Raw genomic sequence first — 23,269 nt, 5'->3', positions numbered from 1 at the left:
CAACAACAAACCTGCTGCACCATGTTATTATGAGAAGTGTAAACATGTTTGTTTGGTTAATAATGAAACTGTGGCAGGACAATTTGAAATGTATATGGGCCACCACAGTCTAGATCAGACATGGGCAAAGTACGGCCCGCGGGCCGTATACGGCCCGTTGGGCTTTTAATTCCGCCCTGCCATACTTGTCCAAATAAAAAAAAAAAAAAAAAAATTAAATTTAAAAAAATATATTTTTTTAAATTTTTTTTGGAAACTAACAATTTAGTAGCACTTAAATGGCACGTACTTATAGAACTTTGTAGTTTTGCTTTATTTTTGAAGAAATCGTACTTTCTTGATTCTTGTTGTTGTTGTTGTTTGAACCCTCGGGGTTGAATGCACTTATTGTAAGTTGCTTTGGATAAAAGCGTCAGCTAAATTAAATTTGCCAGGGAGTGTGGTGTATAGGGCTCGAAAGGGCACATGATCTCCCTTCACTTTTTCCCTTTGGCCTGTGAGCCCTTCTGTAAAATGAGAGGATCAAGGAAACAATAAGTGGACAATGAGTGCCGAGTGTTTAAGGCGGAGTCGACAACAAAATACTTTTTCACTGAAGTCCAATCGAAGGCTGTATGCCTGATATGCCGAGAAACTGTCGCAGTTTACAGAGAGTACAACATCAGCCGTCACTTTGCTACGAAGTCAGTCAACGCAAGAACGGGTTGCTGCAGCTCAGAGGTTGGCGACTTATTTACAGACTCAGCAACATTTTTTTTCACAGACAAACTGCGATTAAAGAGTTTTCTACCAAGGCATGTTTTTTGGGGGGCATTCGAAATAGCAAAGGCTAGCTAGCCTTTTTCTGAAGGCGGGTTTTTGTTAAATGGCCTTGCAAATAAGTGCTATGCTACTTGGTAAAGGCAAAATCCTTTCATGTAATGATTTTTAAATGTCATTTATATTAGTTCACAAAAACACTCCATCCATCTGTTCCTGGCCCGGCCCCTCTGTCAAATTTTGGAACCCATTGTGGCCCGCGAGTCAAAAAGTTTGCCCACCTCTGGTCTAGATAGTTAATGGGAAACTCGGCCACTATTAAAATGCAGCAGGGTTGTCAACTGGCAATGAGAATCACGGTCTCCATAGGATTAATCCTGCAGCCCTACCATCCATGTAACCTATGACAAGGGACCCGAAAGAGCATCATCACTCTATTGGTCAGCCAATGAAACATACCACATGATGTCAAATATTGACAGAAACTCTGCAGCAGCTCATGAACAAGTTCTAAATACGACATCAGCTGCTGGCGCTGACATCACTTCTCCTCATTAGACACTCATGAGACGTTTACTTTGGTGCAGCGCTGTCGTCTTTGGCATGTGAATGCCACATATCACCACGGGTTACCACAGACTTTCTCTGGCACAATTCACAGAGAGATGCTGTCTCTCAGAGAATGACAAAGGAGACTGCATTTATGAAGAACACGAGAAAGAAAATAATCGATTTCACTGAAGACAGCGGGGGGGTTGTAGATCTCCCTGGATATCTACGCAACGAGGACATTACTGGAGTCGCACGAGACAAAAATGATTTCCTACAAAACCACAGTCCATGTTTTAAAACGTGAGGAATATGATCATACACCTTTGAAGTCCAGTACTTCCGCTACTGATGAGGAACTACTGACACTGGGAACTTCTCCCAGACCAAACTACAATGACTTTTCAGCAACATAAATAACCTTCACAAAAAACGTTATCAACGATAGGGCCAATGCAGATGTGCTAGTCTATATAAGATTAAACTACATGTAATCCAGTTTTCCATTACAATGCACACTATGTAATTTGTATATCTCAAGGGATTTCATTTGTTTGGGAAGGCTGTGTAAGTTGTATTACACATTTGGTCATAAATAATTCACTATCAGATACTGAATCCAGACGTATTAGCTGAGTAACATTGACGTTTTTCATGTGACTCTTTGAAGTACCCGTGATACTTGTGGAAATGACCGGATAATTCCATCTGTGAGGAGACATTTGATGATAAACCTGTCCTGTAGTTCATTAACGTCTGCTCATTATCTTCACTGATACTTGAGTCAGAATAAAGACAGGGAGCAGCAACTTGACAGAGAGACAATAAACAGACAAAGTCACTAATAGATAAGTGGAGAAAGAGACAGAAAAAAAGAGAGAAAGAGAGAGAGATGTGTCACGGTGATAACCTTGCCTGTCTCGCCCCACTGTCTCCTCTTGTTCTGCCCCAGCAACACTTCAAAGCAGAGCTTCAAAGTGCGATGAAGTAGACTTCAAAACTGCCTCACTCACTAAGTCAGCGCGCACACGCACACACACACACTTACAAGCACACGCACACACACACACACACACACACACACACACACACACACACACACACACACACACATACATACACAGAAACACACACAAACAGTCTTCAGCATCAATAAAGAATTTTACTGTTGTTGTTATTCCTCTTATATCACAGCCGGTATACTATAAAAACATGTTGTCCACCTATCACACTGAAGAATAAATCAACACTAATCCAAAAGTACACATCCTGATTTATCAATGAACGGGTCATTCACCAACCAGAGTCAGTGCTTTGATTCCCGCTCCTCCATTCCCCATGCCAACGTGTCCTTGGGCAAGACACTGAACCCTAAATTCCAGTCGTCAAGACTAGAAAAGCTCGATGTTTAACATTTACCATAAGCCGTGAAAATGATGAGGAAGATACTGAACAGCAAATCATATACATTTCACTGGTACAGTGTATAACCAGTTGAGAATATAATGCACTTCCCAATACAAGATACTTTTGATGGCTGTGTTTGATTAAATAATTGTATATATGGATATATACCTACTCTTAGTATGTGTACATGCATGCAAACAAATACACAGGTCCATGAGCTCACCAGGAGGCAGTTAAAGATGACGAAGAGGATGAGCATCCACAGGGACCTGTAGCCCATATGCAGCCCCGCCCACAGCCACACCAGAGAGATGAGCAGGAACAGGTAGAGGACAAGCGGCACCTCTGCAGCACAAGAGAACATAGAAATATTAAAATCAATATCAGCAATTTATTATACTTTAGGAATAAGTCTGATTTATTTTACAACAACTCATATACTCTTCCCCTGCGTGTGTGTGTTCACTCCTCTACATCACTTTTATTCTAAGTTCCATAGAGGAGTAAACACTTATCATACCCGCTGTACTTTACAATTTATGATATGATATAGACAAACTCAACTGCTTTACTGAGCAATGATTAAAAGAGTGCAGAATACATCAGGCTTGATTCTCGACATTGATGCATCATCTTTTGGATTTAGATCCTCCTGGAGATTTATAGAGAGTAAACCTTATTGGCTGCTCATGTTTCTGGAGCTAACAACCTGCAACATGTGGGGCAGTAAGAAGAGAGGGAGGGGCAGTTAGAGCAATGAGCGAGCTTCAGGAGCTGATTAATGAGCCAGTTCTTAGAGCCCAAATTCACCATATAAATATGTTGGTCTTGAATGCTACAGCAATCCTCATGTTCATGTGGGTTCATGTGGACCCAGATTAATGTCCCAGCAAGTGACTGCGGTGCACTGCTGGAGAGCACACGAATAACGTTGGCTGTAAAGATCTTACGTGTGCCAATAAGCTAGAATGCAGCGTTTCCTCAGCTCGGTACTTCCACTTCATCCCAGCCACTAAGAGCCTTGTCTATATAACAGTGTTTGTGGTGCCACTAACGCAGTTAAGTGCATATGAAGTGCTGATACTAATCTAAGACTCAGTGTGTCATTTTGTTTGTGAAAATGGTGGAGACAACTGGTGTGTTCGCATTTTTAGCCTCATGTATACATACTGTATGCTTTTTAGATTCTGCCGCTGTGCAAAAACAAACATGAAAAATGAGAGCTGCAACATCCTGAGTTCTGATGAAAGGAAAAACATGGCTGCTCACAACATGCCTTTAAACATTTAAACAAAGAGCCATGGTTTACAGTTTAGTCTGATAAAAGCCTCCAAGTGTTTAAAGCTATGGTTGGCAATCCGGGAAAAGCTAGCATAAGCAAGCTACGCTTTGAAAAGATGCAATCGATACACCCCCGATTTCCCATCGCCAGAACAACAATTGATCACAAACAGCCTAACTCGCTAAATTGTCTCTGCTTCGGCAGTGTGTCTCTCTGGCTGAGGACTCCGGACATGCAGGCAGGTCAGTAAGTGAAATACAGCTAACATGGCCTTTTCATTCCATCAGAAGGAAATGATTATGTTGTATTTATAATCCTGCCAGGGTCACAGACTCTTTATCTATCCATGGCTATCAGGACGTGAAGAGGATTTCAACAAATTAGATAAAAAGTGTTTCAGAAACAACTGAGTTGATTGCCAGAACAGAGGTGAAACATCTTGTGTTCTTACAAAAGTAAAACAATGGCTGCCTGGTTATTGATCCAAAGCCACAGCAGGCCTTTGAACAAAGTGCCCCTCGACAGAATTGGTTCGGTATTTTAAATCTTTGAAGTGTTTGAGAATGAGATTAAATTGAATAATACATGCCAGATTGAAGGTCCTTACAAAAACAACACAAACACTGATATTTCTGAGGCTTTAACAAATAAAAAAGGAGCCGTGCCGTTCCCATGTCAACAAACCTTGTAGCAAACTACGTCTTGGCTAACCTCACCTCTCTCTGTACTTTAGAGGGTGGAACTGGCTGCGACTCATGTTTCCTAAATACCGAAGCTTAACTCATACCATTAAAGGGTGATGTCAATTATTATCATTAATAATAATAATTATTATGGCTCCTCTCTGTAGTTTGAAGCAGTACTTAGAAATCAGCCCTTTAGCAAACACGGCCCTAAAACAAACTGAGAAAAAACTAAATGAGAACTGCCAATCAGGAGCAGGCGGAGTCATCACAACAGGGAGACAGGCCTGATAAATAAAACAGCTCCTTAACTGTTAACCTCAGGAGGGAATAATGAAGGAAAACATATTAGTAACAACTCCTGTATTTAAAAAATATCTGCTGTGGTACTTATAAGACGAGGGATAAAAAAAACCACCACTTAATAAATGAGATATTAAATGGCAGAATATTAATAGTGATAGAACCAAACTTAAAAATTAATGAAATGTATTGATATGTGTTACTGCCCTGTTTAATGGTCAGATGGTTTAAAAAGTACTGTTTCACTAAAAGTTGGTCAAAATTAGAAAAATGTATTATGTCCAGATTCTATGAGGTATGGAGACCTTTCTTAAAATTTTTTTTGATAACTTAAAAGATCCAAAGGACTTGGATGAACATTTCTACAGAATAGATTATACCTCTGGATCTTCAGTCTTCTAAATGATTAATTTATTTAATATTTGATTGTCCTAAATGTATTTCCTTATGAATGAATTTGCTTTCTTTCTGTCTCATAACAAAGTGATTTCTTCAGAACAGATGAGCTGGTGTTAAGCTGACCTTTGAATCCAGTGCACAAATTAAAAATGACCCCACAGAGTCAGTCCGACCTGAGTCTGCTGGTCGGCGTTATGTAGGACAGTCCGTACAGTTCACTTCACGAGTAGGATGGAAACACAAGGCACGAGGCCCAGGTTTGCACAGAAAGTCCTCACTTAGGTGCCACTTCCACCAACACACTCAGTTCCACTCTGCTCAGACCTTTCCTCCTCATCTCACTGCAGTTTTCCTCTATTTCCATCACTCTTTCTTTCATTTCGAGACTTGCTCCCTTTGAACCTTCATCCATTGTTTTCATTGCTGTTTTCAACTTTGTATGTTTGTTTGTTTGATTTTAAGCATAATAACGCAAAAAAAACGATTGCACTGGAACATGATGGATGGATGTGATGTGATTCAGGGGAAAACTGGTAACATTTCGGTTCGAATTCGGATTAGGGGGCAGTTAGTTACTTTAGCAGAATTACCTTTTTTCACTTTCTTAAAAAATAATTGACATCTTTGACCAATGTAAATCTAGCAGCAATCTAGTAGATTTTTTACATGGGGCTTGTAATTTTTCAGCCATATAATACAGTGTAAAGTTACTTTCTGTTGAGCAGATACATGAACTTATATGATAAAATGTGCTTGTTACATTGATTTTCATGTCCAATGTTCAGGAAGTTTCATGACAAGTAAAAGACTTAGGTTTTCAGATCTTGCTTTTTTATTTCTTCTATGATAAGAAGTAGACACATGTGAAGGATTGATAGGCCTTGGTGGAGGTTAGTGCTCACTGAGGGCCATTATAGTTGTTCTATTGTTTCAGTTTTACTCCTTGCTGTGCATTAAGCCCACAGTGGAGTCTGGACATTCTGTCTCGGTGAGTGTTTGCTTACAGCTGAAAGATCTGTTGTTGCTATTTAACCAACTTTCTCCTGCTCCTGCTTACACTTATATCTGCACGGATGTTTTCCAACTCTCTCTCTCTTCTAGCTTGCACATCTGTCTCTTTCTCCTCCCTCCCTGGTAGGATTTTTCCAACCCTGTAAGCACATTCCAGTCTGTGGACGGGCCAGAGCTCCCACAGTAAGAGTAAAGTTCCCATGGCCAAATGAGATATCTCTAAGAAGAGGCAGAGAGAAGCAGAGCAGGCTAACGCTTTCAGCCGGTACATAATGAAGTTTATGTGAGACAAAAGTATGTGAGAGTGACTTGGCTCTCCGCTGAACAGATGCTAAATGATGTCAAGAAGGTATCTTTATGTTTGGCCGAGCTTTAACCCCCAGCGGTGTAATTTCTGTCTCAAACGTCGTCTCGTGATGTTTGGAGCAGAGGAGGGAGCTGCTTTTCTCCACAGTCAGACAGGCTCCAGTTTACTTTTGATCTAAGCGGGTTCCCGGTGTGAGAAGACAAACTGAGAAGGGAGTGCGGGTTCAACAAAAACTGGGAGAAACTCAAGACGGTGCTGACATTACTGCCAAAGAGGGGTCAGCAGCTGTCATAACAACACGCTGCAATAAGAGTGTGCTGTGAAAGTACACCCCACATATACAACTTGTGTTAGTGTGAACGAAGTGTGAACATGTCGACACATTGCAAGCTATGTTTTCCTTACAGTTTAAAGGAAAATAATATTCTACTGATGGCATTATTAAGGGTATTAGGGTAATTTTATGAAAAACCCTAAAGAAATAAAGGATTCTTATGCAAAATTAGAAATTCATAAAGAAAGATAAGCCCAAAAAAAGCAGATTCAGACTTTTCTTTTTAATTCCAGCAAGGAGCCTAAGGATTATCCTGTTTGTTTGTCTGATAGCAGGATTACACGAAAACTATAGCCAACAGATTACCATGAATCTTGGTTGAATTATGTCAGGGTCAGTAAAGAACAAATTAAATTTTGGAGCAGCTCCCGATTAGGGGTTGGATCCAGGAATCTTTTTCTTTCACGTTCTTCTTAACAAGGTGAGATTTGCTCCATTAAGAACATAATATTTGGGTCCTATAAAAAAAAAACCTGGATTGTTTAAAGGACTGGTATTTATGAGAATGTACAATTTGATGTTGATCCAAATAAAAATCCAGATCTCTTGAATTTAAATGTGAGTGTTATTCTAGTTTAATGTTTACATTCATCTGAAGTAATGATCTTCATGTTTGGTTTTAGATGTTTAGTTATATCCAGCCATCATTTGCAAAGGAAACTTATTACACCACATATAAAAACTTGAATTCTTGGAAATGTGCTAAATGAAGCCATAACAAATATTCCTGGTAAAACCAGGTATGCAAAATGAATCCAACATGAACACCATCTAAAAAAGTGTTTGCATTTCAAGGATGTGAGAGCAAAATATAAACACATGTCTGGCATCCAAACAAAGCAACTACACAGCCTGGAAAAGCACAAAGTCCAAAATATGGAGTTCTGCAATCAAACCTCATCACATCTATTTGTTTATTTCCACATTCCTGACCATTCAGCGATCAAAGTGCACGCAGGGAACACTTGGGGCCACTGACACAGAACAATAATGGTTATTCATTCGACTCCGCTCTGTTGAAAATTGAAATTCTGCTCCGTATCAAAAGAACACCATGTCTCTCAAACACACCTTGCGGGCTCAACGGGAAACACGATAAGGGCTTTAACTTTGGCTGGGGCTGTGTTATGAATAGGCACAGTTGTAAGTTCTAGTTTTCTGTGATTATCAGTCAGCTCGGGTCTTCGCTGAGGTACAGGTACATGTCTGCTGGCGGGAGCGAACGTGCAGGCACACACAGGCACGCTTTCTAGATTACACCGACGTCAGAGGTCCAGCTGTGTCTCACTCCTCAAAATCACACACACAAATACAGAGATTAGCCCTCATCTTATTTTATCAGGTTGTTTGCTGCAGTCTGAGAAACTTGAAAATGTCGGCGAACTAAATGGTACGAATAGCATCAGCTATCACACAAATCTCTGATGGATGTGACCGCAAGGTGAAGCTCACACTCTTAGATACATGATATGTAACGTAGACTATTTAAAGGTAAAGGGCAACACTGTGGAAAGAACCTGCAAAAACATATCTGATGAGCATATCAATGTCAATCAAAGGCTTTTTAGCTATAGTCATTTGTTTTGCATATAGAGCATCACAGTGACCATTACACATTTGATTTGGAGAAAAACTGGAATACAGAAAAAATATCTTGAAAGTGAAGGAACAACTCATCCTATAAATCAGTGCAAAAGATCCTTTGGTTATTCTGTGGAAAACTTGTTTTAACAGTTTTGCGGTTGTGGTGAAACATTTCCAGAGACGTCACTATTAAACCCAAGGATTGTGGGTACAGTGTTGAACTTTCCCTTGACATCGACAATCAAACACTTTTTTTTCAAAACACAATTTACTATCACAATGTACATATCATACAGGCTTGGGGTCTCAACAGGAGCATATAACATTGTTTCACAATTGTTTAGCTTATGGTAGGTTAACATTAGATGGTTCAAATATTATGGTTAATATTGAAAATCTCCATTCACTAAACGAATGGGGTCTTTACTTCCGGAGCCAGGCTGTTGAGCCCTGAAACTGGTCGGGGTATTTTGTAGCAGCACCTGCTGCTTTCAAACCAACTCTGACAAACTGTAGCGAGGTACAAAGAGGGAGCAGCTACATGACCTGTGTCTAGAACAATCAAATATAACAGACCTTCCCCTCACTTTGTTTTATTCACCTTTGGACTCTGGACATGTTGGTATAAAGCCAAATCTGATACACTGCACTGTATTGTGCACTGTGTCGAAACAATAACAAAGAAAAGGAAAGAAAACTGCAGTTATATGCAGTCTTTCGTCTTTGTGTGCATGTTGTGTTCATGCTTATATACAATGCTCATGCATGTGCATGTGTATATGTGCTTCTAAAGCCTGTAGGCACAGGCCACACTGATTCATCACAGCAGGAGCTCTGATAATGAATGGTGCTGTCCAAGGGTTTGGATTCGTTTATTTTCTCAGTGCAGCTGCTTTATACAGAACTACACACACATATATACACTCCACATATATTCACACCTCAAGGGAAGCCCCCTGATGTGACACTGCTGCTTTGATGAGTGTGTCCTGAGCTGCCTTTCCCACACATTTCTTCACTCACTCTCTCTTTCGGTGTAAAGAAGGAATTTTAGAAGCTGACGAAAATTCATCCATTCTCATTCTCATTTAACATAAAGCAGAATAATATATTCCTTGACTTCTTTGCCCTCAACTCACCAGAACCCTGTCCTATCTACTTTCACATTCTGTCTACTCTTTATTATGTACTGCCCGTTCTGAGCCTGCCTGTTTGGAATGGTTAGTCTGCTTGGCCTGTGGTGATGCTGGTTGCAGGTTTCTTTGTGAAACTGTTAAATTGACCTGCAGTAAAGAGACAAGTAAAACCTGACTGCAGGGCTCAGTCCACAGAACCATGAAGCTGCACCGCCGCTGCTGCACAAAGAGTTGTTTATTCAAAGTTCGGTGAAGCTCTACAACGCAGAACCATGAGCTGGAGAATCAGTTGTCAACGGTTACTCTAAGTTATATTATAACTGAATGTATCCTGTGTTCAAATCGCACCAGTTAGCACTTTGAACCCTGAACAATACACGTGATGAAGGGTTCTAGAGATATGAGTTCCACATACAGAACTGTCTGGAAGTATAAGATAAACTGAACACATTGTCCCTCCACAGTAAAATATACCTGTCAGGTGAAAACCCTATCATCTGACCTTCAGCCTCAGCCTGGTTTGTGACTGAGAAAGTATCGCTCTCCTTTTAATAATGCACATCTACCTGCAGCTCTGCAGAATGCTGTTTTGATTTCTTTTGCACGACTTCAGAGGCTGCACTCAGTGTGTAGGGCAAACAGCTCACCGGGTCTGGCACCAGTTCAGCCTTTGCTTTGTAATTGAAGGGCCTTGACTTGGCAAAACAAGCTTAAACCTGCTGACGCTTACCGATTGGCCGCTGATTACAGCCATGATACCGAGGGACTAAACTTCTTAAATGGTGCTTTAAACTGCATGTGTTCTGCCAATCCTTTATTTTAGATAAACAACTGTAGTGGCTGAATAAAAGGTCAGGCATTGATAATGTTTTGGTTTCTGCTGAGTTTCGGTATCATGTACGGTGCACACTGAGTCTGAAAGCTGAGTAAAATAGGGGCTGATACTTCTGGCCCAAAATATGGGTGGGTGCAGTCTAGTTCCTGAAGGCATTCTGGCAACAGGCTCCTTGTTTCTGTTGCGTCTGTATGCGTGCATACAACAAGGGTGATAGTGTGACTGTACATAAAAACAATGTTCAGATCTTATCTTTGCGTGTCCATGCAAAGTTTTGTGTCCAAAGTGTGCACAACACATGCCTATGCATTATACTGTGTACATGTTTGCTGGTTTGTTGGGTACCTGTGCTGTTGGTGCGTCCACGATAAATGTCATCGTAAGCCTTCCACTGCTGAGTAACCTGGTAGGCATGGATGAACACGACCAGCACAGCTACCAGACAGATGAGAGGCACCAGCACGGCCGTGCTCAGAGCCGCGTAGATGTTGGGGATAAAGCACCTAGAGGAGAGAGGGACAGAGATGTGAGTGTTTGGTTTTGCCTGAGAGGAGAACAAGGAAAGGTTGAGAGGAGGGAAAATTGCGTCAAAGGTGAGCTGTGGAAAACAGAAACGCATTAGACGCCTGTTGAGCTATATTTACTCCAGTTAAGACTTTCTTTCTTCAGGTTTCACAAACAGGAACGGCTTAAAACTTGACATTGCTCAACAGCAGCTTTTGCCTTCAGCAGCTAAATGTGCATGTTCTCAGCTCCTCTGAACAACCAGGTCGCCCTGCAGCCACAGCGAGTTAATATCTAATGACATAGACACTTTGTTTAAAGGCTGAAAAAACATCACAGAGAACAAACTACTGAATATTCTATTGAAAATGTGTGGATTCAGAGAGTTCACCTGCAGAGAGAACAGTTTGAATTTCAGGTTTAATTCAAGGTCAACTGCTAATTAATTTCTCTTTAGCTACTCTGTTTATTATTTTGTGAGTGAGTATTTGACTGCCCTTCTCTTTGTCCGTTTCCTGGGAAATCTCTGGAGTCTGTTTCCAGTCCGATCTGTTTTTCTTCTATTAAATAAAATAAAACGGAGTGAAATATTTTTCTCTGGGAAAATCAACATCGTCTTATAAACTGTAACTGCCAAACAACTATGAAACCACCCAAGTGACTTTCACAAAACAAGCTCAGCCCCTTGTTTGGTGGGAGAGAGACATACAGATAGGCCCTCAGTACAGTCACAGAAGTAATTGGAACAACACTAGTCATAACATAACATGAGGTATTCCAAATAGAGCACTGCATTATCCCGTCCCAGCCTGACAGCCGGACTATGAGAGTGTGAACTCACTGGAATATGGATATTTGTGCTGCTGTGGCCTTGTGATTAAGGGGATGAGATCCTGCTGCACTGAAAATCTCACAAGCGAAGCGTAAGATCCCAGGGATTCTTGCAGTGGATGGGGGAAGCATTACCCAGGGGCCCATTTCATTTAATTCATGGCTTGGGAGAGAACAAATAAAAGAAGCAATGCCTTTTATGTTTTTTTTTTTTACAGAGTCATTACTGTGATGTTCGTTTTTACACCACGGTGTGAGGTAATGTGTCGTTCCAGGACATGGGTGTGTGACATATGTCAGCTATCAGCTTACATGACATTTTCGAAGGAGACTATAAAACTTGCACAGGGTAGAGGCATGTCCCGCTCTTCAGGAAATGACTGGAGCAGCAATTAATCTGCAAATCTGACCCTAAACCTAACTTATTTATAGTATTCAATAAAATAAAATAATAAAAAATCATACACGAGTAATTTATTTATTATACTATTGCCATTATTGATGAGACAATCCTATTTTGGGGATTTTGTCTGTTGAATAGAGCTTTTGTCTCATCTTTCATCTCCCATTTAAATTGTCTCCCAACTTTATGTTCCCACTTTACGTTTTATCAAAAATGGTCTGCTCAATTTAAAGTTGTACTCCCAACGCAGTCCAGTAAAAACTAAATTAGCTCTCAAGCAGAACATGTGATCCAGATGAACATTAACCTTCATGTACCGTGAGCCAACTACATAAACAACAAGGTAAAGAAATCCCCAAATCATGACATAAACATGGAGAAAAAGGAGATAACATCTGTTGATTTAATAGTGCGCCACTCAGCATACATTGTTGCCTATGGATATAGTAGCAGTTACTATAAAAAGGTGAACAACAGCTGTATGAATATATATATCACACAACAAGAACATACAGTTACAATCCAATGCAAAGCTGACTACTTATGCAAGGTCTGAGCGTGACACCTGTTTGTCCGCAGGCCGAGCGAAACTGAGACAAACAGGAGGCTACCTGTTTACAATGATGAAGAGGAGAGGGAGAGAGAGGGAGACAGAGAGAGAGAGGTAGAGAGAGATAGAGAGAGAGAGAGAGAGAGAGAGGGAAAGAGAGAGAGAGAGAGAGAGACAGAGAGAGAGAGGGAAAGAGAGAGAGAGAGAGACAGAGAGAGAGAGAGAGAGAGAGAGAGAGAGAGAGAGAGAGAGAGGGAATGAATTCTTTCCCTCAAAGAGGAAGGTACGCTGAATACTTCTCTGTATCCCTAAAACTCTCATGTGTACGCTCACTGTCCAACACGCACCCGCCTACAGGAAACACGCGTGCACTCTTGATCCCAAGGATAACAGCCACACCTCGGACCACTGGCTAATTTTAGATGTGATTTATGGGTTTTTAACTTCATCAAAGTTTGACTTGGCCGTGTCACGCACACTCGAAGTGGAATGATAAATAGACACGGGAAGGATAGACACATTTCCTGCAAACACACAGACACACACTTAAACATAGACACATCTGACTAGATTAAACAAACACATAAAGACCCATATCCTATTCGAGTTATTTAAGCTGTTTTCCTGCTGTGTGAAAGCCTCCACCCTCCAGGTAGTGGGGAGACGCACGCAAACACCGAAACTCGCCGATTCGTTCAGCTGATTGGTCGAGCCGCCTCCTCACATGATGTCGCAGACTCAGGTGTTTTCTGTTTGCTCTACTCAAGTCATGGTGTAAAAATGAAACTGAAGTCACCGTGTCTGACACAAACCGGTTTTGAAAGCACATTCCTGAGCCGTCTCAAGAAAAACAGATTACGCTGGATTTATTCCCTTTCATCAGTTCTCACAACCACTTGTGTATGTATTAGCGTCTTGGGCCATGCACTCACACATCTCCTTGCACCAGTCCGTACACGGCGTGTATCGTCCACCCGAAGCCGCCGAGCAACACGATAACCAGGACTATGATGACGAGGGCAGGAAGTCCCCAGCCCAACAGGAAGTAGAGCAGGTGGCGGCGCTCGGTGTGCTCGTCATTCATCACCAGCACTTGCCAGAAGTTCACGGCCTGGGGACACGGTTAGAGAAAAACATGTGAACACAGATATGTTCCTGCACAGGCAACATGTTTATGGGTAATACATTTTAAACCTGCAGCAGCACTGTGATGTTGTGAGGAAAAGCAAAGTGTTTGGACTTTGGATGATTTTTTCCCATGTCTCATACAGCCACACTTCTATACACACACGCACACACCAGTGCTGTTTGCTCTGTAATCTAGCAGGCTTTGATAGACTGTTCAGATACACTAAGCCCTGCATTGTTACATAAGTGGCTTTTCTGAACACCTGTTCGGGGAAACAGACACAGTGACTTTTCCCCGAGTGAAGATCTAACACAGGGACAATGGCATATCATTAATCTGATACACTGGTGAAGAGCAAAGGGCAGAACTTTATTTAAAGTTTTAAAGACGAGTTCAAGGGTAAATACAAACTTGCTCTCTGTATTCCAATCTAACCTGTCCGCCGGGTTTATAGTTGAAGTCCATTGTTATGTTCAGGATGACACACATTTATGCAACGGCGCCACAGCTACAACGAACAACAGCTGACGGTGTTTGTTTTTGTCCGTCTGTCTGAGGACATTCACATTGAGGACAAGGTGATTCATTTAATAACTGGAGGTTAAGAGATGCTTAACCATATCCATACACATACACAACACTGGCAAAACAAACACACAATACACTCTGTGCTCAGGATACACCGTTGTGTAACAGCTTGGCTGCACTGCCCTGAGACAATAGTCAATCACCAGCTGCCTCGCCTTCTCTGTGAGCAGGCTGGAGCCACCAAGACATGCACAGTAAATGGATTATGGGTAAGACTGTGTAACAGAGTGTGTGCTCTGCAGCGGCTGCGTCACTCGCTGGCTGTTGATACTGCCGCCTAAGGCTACATCCAAACTACAGAGATCTCGTTTGAAAATGGCTTTTTCCAAATAAGTAATCTCTGTCCAGCGTCTACAATTTGTCCAAACATCAGTTTTAATCCTGTCCAAACTAACTGAAAGCGCACGTCATGAGACCACTCACATGCAATGGTCGTGCACATAGTGGTGTACACATCACTTGCTCTCAAAATAGCTGGTCTCCTACACATGTAAGCAGCTGTATCATTGTAAATCGAGAATCTACTGCAGAACAGTTGGTAGCAAAGATAACAGGGTCAGCAATGGTCCTAACTAATGTGCAGAAAGAGGATCATGTGACAGGACACTAACGAACTGGCAAAGGCTATATCACAATCGAAAAAGACCCAAGAGTCCCAATCAGCAAGTGGATTTTCAATAATTTACTTACATCTTGTGGTGTTTAGCCATGAAGATACTTAGATGTTAGCTGACTGATGGACTAGATGGCCTTAAAGCCACTGGTTTCCTCTGATCCGCGCTTTTAAAATACTGAAATGTATGTGATGACTAATAAAACACTGGCAACTACAAAGCTATGAGGTGTGCTCCCTAGCTGTTTGATAGTCTCGCTGACTAGCACAGTGAATCAGGGTAGAAATACATTATGAAGCTGAGGCTTAAGTAGGTCTTTCCTGACTGAAAGAACTGTACAGTATTGTTATGTATTGTTATGCAGCATCTGAGGTTGTGTGTACGAGACTCTGCAGTCGGGAAAATAGCTGGTCTAGTAATTATTGGTTGTTTTCTGGCATTATGTCACTGCATATTCTCCTGAACCCGACACGCCGCAGTTATTGATTTTCCCCTTCTTCATGCTCTGAGATGAGTTGCTGCTGGCGCCCACTCGTATCAACCACTTAGCTGAGAGCAGCCACCTGATAGGGGGAAAAATGAGCGGTGAGACATCAGGAAGGTCGATACTGAGAGATTGGTGAGGACAGAGGGGTTTTAAGACCACACATCAATGGAAACCAGGTTGGCAGCGATATTTAAGAGAGATGTAGAGCAGATATGATGCGAGGTGCTTTGGTTTTGACACATTTGAAGGAAAAGTAAAGCGAGTAATTTACGTGAATACATGACTGCATTTTTCCTCCAATTTGAGCTCCTGCTGTAAATCATAGTTTATGTTTTCTCCACTACAACACATCAGCTCTACAACCACACTAACTATTACCATGTGTGTCTAAACAACCTACTTACGTCAACACACAATTTATCCCACTGTCACTCCCTTCACATTTTAACACTTCTGAAGCTACATGAAACGGTAGCCTTTTGTCAGAGGTCAACCAAAAACATTCCGATATAAGACGACAAAAACTGTTTAGCATGTACAGGACTGCCCGGTCCCAGTGTAACCCTAATGTGGTCAGTCTCCATTAGCTAATTCAAAGGGCTAATCTTATAATACTCCAGCGATTGTAACGTATGTGCCAGGAGAGATTATATCCACTGCATAAACATTGATTATGTTCAGTAACAAACGTCACACGCTGTAAAATATTTAAGAGTGTGTAAGCACAACAACAGCCAGAGACTTACAGAAGAGGGGGAAAAAGAGGGGGGGAACGACGATGGTGACTTTTGAAACCGCTCTCCTGAGCCAGTATGTTCTGTACCAGACCAGCTGGCTCATAAGTATGTGGTGACACTCATTCTTTTTTACGTCAGCCTGAATTACTTGACCACAGAGAAACAACTTTCATGGGATTTTGAGTAAAGCGACAACGGATCACATTTCCCAACTCAACAAAATGTATTATTATTTGGGCCTGGGCTGGGAAGGACTTTTAGGGGACCATTTATCCAGTCTAAAAATTCACGCATGTAAAACAAGCAATTGTTTTAATTTGGAAAAAGTGAATGACTCCACAGGGCTCGATAGAGAAAAGGATCAACTGAGGTAAATATTCAATCCCTGATGTCCTCTCTATCCGACGTTCAGCACATTCTTGTTCCCTCATAGAGGGTCAGAAGTCGTCTATTCTCTCCGCGGGATTAAAACTGGTTTAGATAAGATGTGCAACCCCCAGAAAAAAGTCATATTCTTTTCATTTTTGTGTGACATGAATCTATGGCATCACTATGGCTGTACTACTGAGGGCAAAAAAATGTTTGAGGAGAAATGAAAAGTTCTGTTTTTGATGTCAGTTAGACTATAGCCACCAGCGTAAGTCAAGCCCTAATATCTTCAAGTCAGGACTTTGTCTGAGCGGCTTTGCTCTGGGACGTTACGACACACGAGAGAAAAACAAAATGAAATGGAGGCCAGATGGTAAAAAAAGGAGGGGTGGGTTAGGTGGGGCGAAGTGTTACTAAGTGGTACCAGTCTCAGGTCACAGGTCATGTCATGCAGCACAGTGGAGCCTTCATCTCGTCCCCTAATGAAAACAGGACTTAACTGAACACGCGTTTAACTGTTTGTTGTTAACTGCAACAAACTACAAAAAGGAGGTTACTGCAAAAAAAGACACGATGACATTTTAAAATCACTCTATTTGCTGTACAGTTTATCTTTGACCCACAGACTGACCCTCTTGTGCTGCTGCTCGACACTGAAGCCCATTGTGAGATTAAAGGCCCATTGAGCCGACCTCAGTCAGGCTCAGATTTATAACGGTGAAGCACTTCTCACGTCTTCTTTTTCACAGGGACAAAGCAATATCCCTGCTTATATTAGAAAAAAAAAGAATCATCCATCACAACCTGTCTGCACAGCATCGATTCAACAATTATGTAAAAAACCTTTTTTCTATTTACCGTATGGGGTCTCTGTTCCTGTAGAAATCTAAGGGTAACAACAATGATGTCTATGTCCCAATATTTAGGTTTTAATGCCATCAAGGGTTAAAGTTTTTTAGCATCTTGGTATTAACATTGATCCCGAGAGATCCAAATCACAATCCGACAGCACTAAGTCATGTTTTCACACCTTAAAATGTGTCCTGGACGTGTCTCCTGTGGCCACTTGTGATTGGATGTCACTTCCCCCGCTCTATATGCAAATAATCACGACTGCTATTTGTGTTCACAGAGACCTCATGATGTTATTTTTACCCAATGTGAGTTTAGAGATGTTCCCTATGTCACCTTGCGTGCAAGTGAGCGAGAGTGAGAGAGGTAGAGGAGGGGCTGAATGATTCTCGTGCAGCTGCTGTGAAGAAATGTTTTTAACCATCCAAAAAAATATAAAGTATCAATCATTATGTGGTGATCAGTGATGATATCGTGGTGGCTATAAATGTATGGTCACTGAGAACTTCAAAATATATTCAAGTGAATGTGAAACAGCAGCGGGTCGTAGGATGTCAGTGGAGAAGGTGGTCCGACTCCTTCATATTTGGCTGAGGACACATTTGGGTTTACACAAGTCAGAGAATGTGACCACATGCATCCCACTCTCCCAATCCTCTGAATGTGGTTTTGTGGATCTCAGGATGCATACAGGACGCATTCACACCTCACACCTGTGCTGAGCGCTGACCACTTGCGATTGGAACACTTAGGACAGTTCCAGGGTCTGTGTATTACCTGTATGAGCATCCAAAAGAACTGACTGAGGTGGAAGTAGTGAGAGAAGAGTGCCAGAGCAGCACAGCTGTCCTCTGAAAACATCCGGCCCCGGAAAGCTGAGACCAGTAAACAGATCTGCGGAGAGAAAAAGACAAATTTAGAACTTGTGTGAGATGCGAATTTCACACGTTCTCACAGGAAAAGGCAGCAGCAAGTTTTTATGGAAATCCACGTATGTACACAATTTGCTCCGTTAAGAGAACACTGGAACATTTTTGTTTGTATGATGACCTGGCACCCACGCACACGTACAGGTGCACTGCTCCTCGCAATGCCAGCAGTTCATATTGTGTCCTTAGGCAATTTGCAGATTGTCCTATGGTGCATACATTTTTAAAGTAGACAGCATGATTTGGATACCCCGTCCGCCCCCTCCCGAGGAGAGACATCTTATCCTGCAGACCTGTTACATCACCATGCAGCAAGCAATGCAGACTGGAGCCAAAATGAAAACAACAACACAAACAACACAGACAAAATGTGGTCCTTCCTATCGTCCTACAAATGCAAAGATTGGTACAAATGTGTGGGTGTCACGTTTGTCCGGATAACGGAATAAAGGGGCACCGCAGAAAACGTGTGGTAAGTGTGTGTGTGTGTGAGTGTGTTTGTGCGTGGCATAGAGAAAGGGGGAGGGAGATTTTTGTAGATGGAAATGCACCAGGGCCAAAATTCAATTTGTAACATTGGAGGCAGAACTGTGTGGAAAACCCATGAGGGCAGCAGAAAATACTGCTGCTCTGCCGTCCATCACAGAGCTTCATTAACCTCTGGCACTGACAAGAGTTCGGTGCCACTGCAGCTGGCCGATTGTTACCTAACCCGCAGCCCATTGGCCCGCTGCCAGCGCTGTGGACCAGGGAGAGAGGGTGACTGAGAGTGTAGCAGAAGCAGAGGGACGTGGGGGGGGGAGACTGATAACATGGTGTCAAATGTTACCTTACATTATGTGCGCTACACTCGGGAGCCGGGGACTGAAAGCAGCAGTCGCACAGCTTCAGGTGAGAGAAGGAGGGTTTATCACCACATCTTCCTTAAACAGCAGCTTAACATCGCCTCTTTACCCTATGCACACTGTAATTATCTGTCTTTTAGTCATTCAGCCTGCTGATACCACCCTTTGGTTTCGACTAATACACAGCAGGCAGGTCGCTATAGTAACAAGGTAAATAGGTAGGTTGGGCCGGGACATTACAGGTCCACATGCACACTTGCACGCACTCACAAACAAACACAGCTTGCTTTTGATTTGTTTTATGAGGTCAGACGTGCGTTGATATTAAAAGACGTGGCCTTCACATCAAATCTTGATTTGGGTGATGCCAACGTAGTCACTCCTCAGATTACTTTTCTCCACAGTCTTTCTATTTCCCGCTGTCCTACTTTCTTACATTTTGAAAATCCCATCAGGAAAAACCTTTAATAACCATCCTTGGATTTTCCAGCATTTACGAGCAACTGCATGCATCCTCCTGTTGACTAAGGGGAAAAACCAGGGCGTTCATGCAAATAAAGGAATCATGAGTTGTTTTCCCATCCATGTTCCAGGCCCTGCAGGGCGTGAGTGGAAGGGATGGCACAGGAAGGAAACTCATGCCCGAGCTGCCTGGAAAGATGCCTGACTTGGGAGGGGGGGCGGGGGTTGTTCAGGTAGCTTATGGGAACAAAGATTATGCAGGGGGGCCTGTGTGTGTTTTTGGCAGAGCTAAAGCCTCATTCGACCACGGGCACAGGGTGACACACCAACTCTCCTCTCTCGGAAACGAAACAATGGGGAAAGGACCGAGCGAGAAATGCTAAATACACTGCAGGATGTGTGACACATACTGGTGAGCAAACACGCAGCACAGACAAGCAGGCACACATGGAACTGGAGGGGGATGAGTTATCAGTGAGTGTGTCGGGGTATTAGACTTTGGCTCGGCTCATCTACTTTAATGATTATATGGATTTAAATTAGATTTGGCTGCATGTACAGAACAACAACATAGTAAACACTGTCTGGAACAGCAGTGTAAATCTCAACCGGGCTAAGCTTCAAGCAATGTGCCCGCACATGTTTGCTATAGGCTTTAGAGACAAACCCTAAAATCCACCGGGATATCTACTGAAGCACCCGACCTACTGACCCCTGTGAATGACATAAGAGATAATGAGAATTGACCCTGTGAGGAAAGGAGGGCAAAGGGCCCAGAAGAGTGCAGCCTCCGACAGTTCGGTGCCTCCCAGCTGTTGCGTGAGTCTCGGTGTGTTTGTGTCCTCCATTGCCCTGAGCTATAGGAACGCCCTGGTGTGGGCTGAGGATAGAAACCAGGTGAACTCTGTGAACCAGGTTGGGCGAGTCAGCAGGTAACAGGGTGGATCCCTGCAAGGTTTTATTTGATGACATATTGTCTCGATGTATTCAGTCTTATAAAAAGATCAAATAAAATAAGCAGTTCCACAGACAGTCACACAGACAGCAGAACACACACATTTTCACTGTGGTGCCTTTTTATTGCTTTTGTGCCTGTTGCATAACACTCTGTTGTTACTGCTGAGTCGGGTCTGGTGGAGATACGTACTGCATGTCATACAGACACAGCTTTGTGCAGTTATCCAGATGAGGACATTGCATTGCTTAACAAAATCTTATCCCTAACTTCTACCATAACCAATCCATGCCTAACCCTTGCCATAACCTGACCATGATTTAGATCTTAACCCAAACCTTAACCAGCAGCTCAGAAGTGAAGTTGGGTTTCATTTGGTCTGGGTTTTGAGCTCCATGAGTGCTACTGGTCCTGACAAGCTCAGTGTTTATGCTGGACAAAGAGTACACACACACACACACACACACACACACACACACACACACACACACACACACACACACACACACACACACAAACACAAACACAAACTGAAGTTAACATCCAGCTGCAGCTCAGATCTGTGTAAATGCTGCTGTCGCCACTTTCTGGGATAATGTGCAGTGAAGGGTAGTTTTATCACAACACTCAGACAGTCACAGGGGACAAGACACAAGCCTTTAAATAAACACAGGAAACTTCTCGTATTGACTTTACACAGTATATAATAAGACAGTAAAGGACTTTTATAAATAATGTGAACTTGGAATGTTTAAATGGATTTAATTTAACATTTCCGCTGCAGTGGCAGAAGTGTTGACATTGCTCGAGAGGGATCACATTAACAGGTTAAACATTACAAGGCCCCGGACCAGAGGAGGAAATCATCCCAAAGTTGATGTCATCTGTTAAAGAAACTACACCAGTGAACATATTTGGACTGCTACATTTCACCAGCTTTTGAAGACCGGGGAAAAATAATAGAAAGAGGTGGAATTGGGACAAAGGGAGTAAAGTACAATTCATAAAGAGAGGACTGATCTTTGGGCACTTGTCAATGGTGGAACATGCAACCTCTGTGAACTAATGACCTGTGACATAAACCACTGCCTCTCATTATAGTGTCACCTGTGACGATGGTACACGACATCCTTTGTCAGATCAAACCCAAACTAAATCCTTCACCTGTTGCTTTGGCCTTATTGAAGAAAGGAAATCTGTGTTAAGATCAAACTCCGTGCTGTAGAAAGAAATGTAAAGTCAGCAGCACAATATGTTTCGGGACTGGGATTGGATATCGGCCTTTGAAGAGGTCTGAGGTAAGCTAAGTAGATTTGGAGGTCACGGTTACAACTGAGGCCATTGTTCGCTGCTTCGAGAAAAGAGCCTCGGTACATGTCAGCGCCGAAGTAATGAAGATTCGCCACGGGGTTGGATTAGCTGGGCGGGGAGGAGATAGGTGCGGATGTGGAGTTTATCAGAGCAATATCTGCTCCTCTGTCCTTTTGTCCCCGAGCCTCCTCCTCTTTTGTATAAGACACTGGGAGTCGCCGTGTCTAGAGCCTCGGGCTTATTCAAAGCAGAGACAGGGAGGTGCTGCACGACTACATTGCATCTGGTAAAGCAGAAACCACCTAAGCTCACGTACATAATGCCTGAATTCTATTCATTCATTATCTAACCAGGCAAAGAGTAGATATCAAGAGTGGAGAGGCGGTGGACTGGGGAGAGGCGGTGGACTAGTGGCAGAAACTTGGACTATGGGCAGAAAAGGTTCATCTCTGGTTCGACTCCACGGAGAAACAAGAAAAATACGAACCTGGATTGATCTGTCCAAATATCCAAGAGAATTCTCCCTACCCTGTCTAGTGCCACTGAGCAAGGCACCTTACTCTGCTCCCCGGGCGCCGTACATGGCTGCCCACTGCTCTGTGTGTTCTGCACCAGATGGGTTAAAAGCAGAGGTTAAATTTCCCTACGATTGCATGAGTGTGCTTGTCCATTTCTGTGCATGTGTTTGGGACAAATAAATGTATCTTAGTCTAATCTTAAGATTGGGATTTTGTAGAGTGAGAGATACAGAACAATATCTTTTACACCCAATTTTGCGGATATGACCCGGGTGACATTTTTAAACGTGGGTAACCCAGATTGAAAAAGCAGTTAACTCCTTTAACTCCTTTAACTCCTCGCTGTCTTGCCAAATCGCTGGCGGTCAGAGTCATAGACGTCAAAAATCTTTGTCTACTGCAATGTCACTTTGACGAGGGTGTGAAAGCCCGACGTTAGCAGGAGTTGATGGGTTTTTGGTCCAGTGGAAAAGGAGTTTAAAACCGTAAGACATTAATGTAAGAGACTGAGGTCATGAAATGTTATGAAAAAATATGATGTTGTCTTGTCATCAGGTCTGACACCTTAAATCCGAACAATTGGTCCATCTCCTTCC

General features: G+C 42.4%; 1 protein-coding gene across 1 annotated transcript in view; it reads right to left on the bottom strand.

The window, feature by feature from the left end:
• adgrv1 (adhesion G protein-coupled receptor V1) overlaps positions 1-23,269 on the bottom strand; it is a 99,257-nt gene that overhangs the window by 10,850 nt on the left and 65,138 nt on the right. Inside the window, exons 88-91 of the mRNA XM_061071119.1 lie at positions 18,431-18,547; positions 13,810-13,988; positions 10,935-11,092; positions 2,939-3,060 (exon numbers count right to left, since the gene is read on the bottom strand). Of these exons, the coding sequence (XP_060927102.1) occupies positions 2,939-3,060; positions 10,935-11,092; positions 13,810-13,988; positions 18,431-18,547 (576 nt within the window). The remainder of the gene's footprint in view (positions 1-2,938; positions 3,061-10,934; positions 11,093-13,809; positions 13,989-18,430; positions 18,548-23,269) is intronic.

Source organism: Limanda limanda, chromosome 5 (genome assembly GCF_963576545.1).
Source record: "Limanda limanda chromosome 5, fLimLim1.1, whole genome shotgun sequence".
Taxonomy (NCBI): domain Eukaryota; kingdom Metazoa; phylum Chordata; class Actinopteri; order Pleuronectiformes; family Pleuronectidae; genus Limanda; species Limanda limanda.
Note: the sequence above shows the minus strand (reverse complement) of the source record. Positions and strands in the feature narration are given on the sequence as shown.